The sequence below is a fragment of the Balaenoptera musculus genome, chromosome 8 (genome assembly GCF_009873245.2).
Source record: "Balaenoptera musculus isolate JJ_BM4_2016_0621 chromosome 8, mBalMus1.pri.v3, whole genome shotgun sequence".
NCBI lineage: Eukaryota > Metazoa > Chordata > Mammalia > Artiodactyla > Balaenopteridae > Balaenoptera > Balaenoptera musculus.
Genome location: NC_045792.1, coordinates 97,100,493 through 97,106,125, shown reverse-complemented (window position 1 = coordinate 97,106,125; position 5,633 = coordinate 97,100,493). Strand labels below are relative to the sequence as shown.

The following is a 5,633-nucleotide window of genomic DNA, read 5'->3' as shown; positions in this document are numbered from 1 at the left end:
TAAATAAATTTATAAATAAAAATTAAAAAAATAAAGCTTTAAGAAAAACAAAAATTCCATTTTATAGGACTATTTGAGTCAAAAGAGTTAGTTACGAGAACCTGAGTGCAAATTTAGTAAACACAGTTACTATCTGTGTTTGCAGCACTGTTACAAATCACAATGTAAACTATAACATAAGCAATTAGCCTCTAACTATATATATCCCCTTTTCATCACCCAGACTTCCAGAATGTATTATTTCTGTATTAACCCAGAAATAATTGTAACTCATCCTGACCCCTGAAAAATATGGAAAGTGCAATATAGAATTTATTTAAAACATAACCATGTATTTATTAAAACAAAGGCAACTAGCATAAGAAATATATATGATAAATTATTGGACATAATTTGAATATAAACACATATTTATTTGAATTATATACAGGTCGACTTTAGTTCAAGTGGTTACTCCATCCCATTGGACTTCTGAATTATATCGAGTGAGAAAGCAGTTTGGTATTTATTAAACTCCTGACTGTCTCTTTCACATCTTTATTCCTAAGGCTATAGATAAGGGGGTTCAGCATGGGAATAAGAACAATGAAAAACACAGTGGCCACTTTGACCAGGAGCCAGGAGCTTTTGGAGTTGGATACACAATAAAGGAATAGGACAGTCCCATGGAAAATGGTGGTGGCGGTCAGATGGGAGGCACAGGTGGAGAAGGCTTTTTGGAGTCCACCAGCAGAAGGCATCCTGATGACTGTGACAACTATGAAAACATAGGAGGCGAGAATAATCAGGACGCTACATGCCTCATTGAGTGTAGAAATGATGAAACACGTCATCTGACTCAAGTAGGGGTCAGAACAAGAAGCAGAGATGATGGCAGAATACTCACAGCCAAAGTGATGTATGACGTTAGGACCACAGAAGGATAGCTCCAAAAGAGAATATGTGATTGTCAAGGAACATATTCCACCCCATATGTAGGTTCCAGCTACCAGGAGGATACAGAGCTTAGGAGACATAGCAACTGTGCAGAGCAGGGGGTTACAAACAGCCACAAACCGGTCACAGGCCATCACTGCTAACATGGACGTTTCTGTAATCACAAATGCACAGCCAAAGAAAAATTGTGCCATGCATCCTTTGAAAGAGATAGCTCTATCATCCACAACCAAGATTTCTAGGAGTTTGGGTGTAAATACACTGGAAGAACAAATATCCAAAAAGGATAGATGGCTGAGGAAAAAGTACATGGGTGTGTGGAGTTTGGGATTGGTCCTTACGACCACAATTATGCCCAGGTTCCCCACCAGAGTGACTGTGTAAATGGTCAAGAACACCAGGAAGAGGGGTGCCTGGAGGTGTGGATATTCTAAGAAGCCCAAGAGGATGAACAGATCTCTGATTTCCCTCATTCAGTACCATGGCTCTTGATTTTAAAAGTAAACAAATAATCAAAAAGAATTAAATTTGAGCAGCAGAAAGTGAGAAGTTGGAGTGAGAGGAAGTCAGGATAGCTCAACCTAAACTAGTGAAGGCAATGTGGTCATTGTGTACCCAGGAGTATTCCGAAGCTTCAGTTTGGAGTCTTACTTGATAACTTAACTGAATTTGATTATGGGAAATTAGCTTTATCCTTCAGAACTTTAGTTTCCTCATCAGGAAAACAAGAAAAAAAATAGTACTTATCAATAGTCTTATTTTATATAAATGATTCCTAAATGCATGTGATACTTCAAACATTGAATAGCCCCATGATAAAATATAATTATATCAGAACAAAGGAGACATAGAAGGAAATCAGAAAAAAAAAAAAAACATTGAGTGGATTATGGTAGTCATATGATAATGGCAGAAGTGGCCTTGGAAAGATTAAACACTTTTAATACATAAAGAAAAACATAATAGTTAAATTTCTTTGGGGTAAAACGTATCATCATACATTCACATTGGTCCTGGGAATAATGAAAGTAGAATTTAGCCTGTTGAATATAAACCATGAACTAAGTAAATATTGCTGTTATTCAGCTCACATAGATTTCTCCTGCCAAAAATCGGCTGGATTCCAATATCCCTCAGATCAGAATGAGAAGATGATCCTAGGTTGAATCAGCACACCAAAAGCCAGATTTTCCTGATGTATTTTTATTGACAGCTTCCTTGCTAGGATTAATAAACTGCATATACATTCTGTCTCAAAATTGAAATTTTTGTTTAAATGTTTCCAGTCCTTTAACCAGAAAGTTGATGATTCTTGCAAACTATAATTAATAAAGATAGCAAGAAATGTTATTTTTGCAACTGTCAAGAAATTGTGGAAGGAGAATGGACATGTCCTTGAGGAATAGACAGACCTAAAAATTATACTCCATGATTGTGTTATTTGTTTTATATCTAACTGCCTAACCTTGGGGACACAAACCCTGGAGAATCCTGACAGTTTATTGTCATGAGCTACAAACAAAACAATTAAAGGAAACTTCATCCTCTGCAACTTACATGGTTATACTATAGTTGTCAGCCCTCAAAAAATAACAATTTCATCCATATCTGTAACCTAATATATATTTTACTTGTTTTTTGTCATTTATCCTTTTAGATAATTCTTCCAATGCCCTATGGACTTAGTTTCTTGATCTCCTCCAATAATTTTATCTCTACTTGACTTATGGCCGTGGTCATACTCTAGTTGTCAGCCCTCAAAACATAACAATTTCATCCATATCTGTAACCTAATATATATTTTACTTGTTTTTTGTCATTTATCATTTTATCATTGTTTGTTCCACAGTTAAAATAAAATTCATGAAAACAAAAATGGATACTAGGCTGAAGTAGGCACTCAACAACATTTATTGTATAAATGAACATATGAGTACGTGAATGACTAGATTCTTGACATATAATATACATATTGGGGTAAAAGAATTTATTCTTGCCTATTAAATTAGCACCACACTGTATACTCACGATGCACTGAGCCACATCTTGAGTCCTGTGAAACAAGGAGCAATAATGAAACCCCATGGGACCTAAGCTTCTTGAATTAGCATACAATAAGAATACTTATGGGGAAAAAGAGTGCATTGAATTCTTTTTTAAAAATATCCTGTATTCCTCCAAAATGCCTCAACTGTCTTTTTCTGTCATTATAATTCATTCTTCTCAGAGCCACTTCTAACCTCTTACTGAAACCTAAAACAGCACTAAAGGAAAGTTCATTCCACATAGAATTCTGTAAAAATTCTGTGTCTTATTAGGAGCTGAAATTAAACACTCTGTTGTTTTTAGTCAGTTATTGTGACTTTATCCTCCAAGACCGTATGGAGCACTTAAAGGTTTCCTGCACATACATAACTATATTATTCACATATCCCTGCTCTTTTTCTTCTTCAATTGTTCCTTTAGATTCCTTTGATTTGATACATGTGATTAATTCCCTCATCACATTTATGATTTCCTGAAAGTATTTTTCAATTTAACATAAAACTCATTGAGTTCATACTCTATAACTGAAGATACTTTTTTCCAAAATCAGTATCTGTTCCCTATGGCTATGGTAACAAAGTCTGAGAAGCCCAGGGTTGAAAAGGAAATCATCACCAAAGATAAATACAATATCTGATATAGATTTGCTCCTTCTTACCCACACATCTTCTCCACACCTGTAACTTTTCACATCACCTCCCGCACTCTGTGTTTATCAACAAGCTTGGGTCCAGCATTCACAGTCACCCATTTAGCCCCAGGAAGTGCCAGCCATGTTCAGCTGTGACACAGGTGCTGTTACACTGTTTCCCTCCTTTCCAGTGCCTCTATCCTGGAATAATTTTCCCATTGAAGACCCATTGTGTATTCAGAACTGTCACAGGCATTTAGAAACTATAAAATTATAAAATGTGAGTCTCATCCTCATTTTTTCTTCCTTAGAGAATTATTCCAGGAAATAATGCATACAAGCACAAATGATACATGACAACTTATAATTCTTGTTTGTTATTAAAATTTGTGTGCATAAAGAGAATGAGAATATTGTGATCCAGAAAAACTGAATATATTTCCTAGTGATGTAGCCTGGCGAATAATAATAAATGTGGTGAAAAATAAGGAATCAAATACTTCTAGTTAGCTAAACTATATAGGTAACATGACAGTTAGATTTACACATGTGTTTGTTTGCCTCCTGCTAAGATCATTGGAATATATTATTTTCCTTTTAAAGTGAAATGATTGGATCAACTCACCTGAGTGCAGAAGAATTTGACTTATTCATTTAGTGAAGTTTCTTTGCTATGATTAATGGATTCCAGGAAAATTCCTGCTGAGAATTCAACTTTTTTTTTTATATAGTAATAAGCCTGAAATAATAGTAACAGGAATCTAGAGTGTATTGCAATGAATATTTCAGGAAAATGGCTTTTTCTTCTAATCTATTAAAAATAAATTCAGAGATGACAAAGAGAAAAGGAGACCAAAAATCTGAACCCTAACACCAAACTGTCCCATATATATGCCACCAAAACCCTAGGGAGGTTAACCCTGGAGACTATTGTTGAACTATTGCCTTGGAGACCACAAATGGGGCAATTAAATGAAGTAATGCCCATGTGATATTTTGGTTGTATATGATTTTTTATAAAGTTTAAGGAATAATTTCATCATGAACTCTAGCCCATTGATCTTTTAAAAATGTTGAACCAGACAATATATTTTTTCTTTAAATACTTATAAAATACAGAAATGTACAAAAGCAAAACCAGCTTGTCAACTACCAATTGGCCCTTGTCATCTGCCTCTACAAGGATTAAATCATGTGCTGCTGCAGTTGCTGATTTTCAACACCCCCTGAAAGGAGTTCAGGATGGAGAGCAGAGATGAGGCCCTCTGTGCTCTGGCAAAAACTGGCAGAACAGGTCTTCAGATAGTTAGATATTTTCAGGAGTCGATTTTATGACCCCAATTCTTGTATCTCCTTGTATGTAGAAAAACACTAGAATCCTTCATGGTGACGTCTGCTCCTCATGACTAGCAGTAACCTTCATGAGACCAGCAGAAACCTTCTGTAAAAACATGTGCTGGATTGCGTGTACTCCCCCTTCACCAAAATCACATATATACTGACCTTCCCCCCTACCTCTTTGGAGCAGTTTCTCAGAGCTATCTGAGATGCTGTCTTCCAGGCTATAGTCTTCATTTTGCCCCAAATAAAACTTAACTCACAACTCTCATGTTGTGCATATTTTTTAAGTTGACAAGCTATTGGGCAACAATCCAAAGATTCTTAATCTTTGTTGAATTTCTGGTTTTACCTCTCTGTGTGAATATATATCTGTCAATGTGTATTTGGATGTAAAACTTATACAATATGAATCATATTATAGTTATAGTGTTTATTACCCTTTCTTTAATTTAACATTGTATTGTGAGCTTCATTTTCCATGAAAACCATTGGTTTTCTTAAGATAATACACTTGCATTACTAATCCAAATATGAGCACAATTCTATTTAATTCTTACATTTATTATTGAAATTGAAAAATAACCCTGGTACTCTATTTTTCAGTTTATAGTCTAGGTTTATGGGAAGTATAATATATTTATTACATAAGAAGCTGCCATATCTTAACATATAAACATCT

At 35.0% G+C, this 5,633-nt stretch overlaps 1 protein-coding gene across 1 annotated transcript; it reads right to left on the bottom strand.

The window, feature by feature from the left end:
* Window positions 1–476: 476 nt before the first annotated feature.
* LOC118899575 (olfactory receptor 5D18-like) lies at window positions 477–1,409 on the bottom strand. The gene has a single exon (XM_036861343.1). The coding sequence runs from the start codon at window positions 1,407–1,409 to the stop codon at window positions 477–479; it is 933 nt and encodes a 310-aa protein (XP_036717238.1).
* Window positions 1,410–5,633: the final 4,224 nt, after the last annotated feature.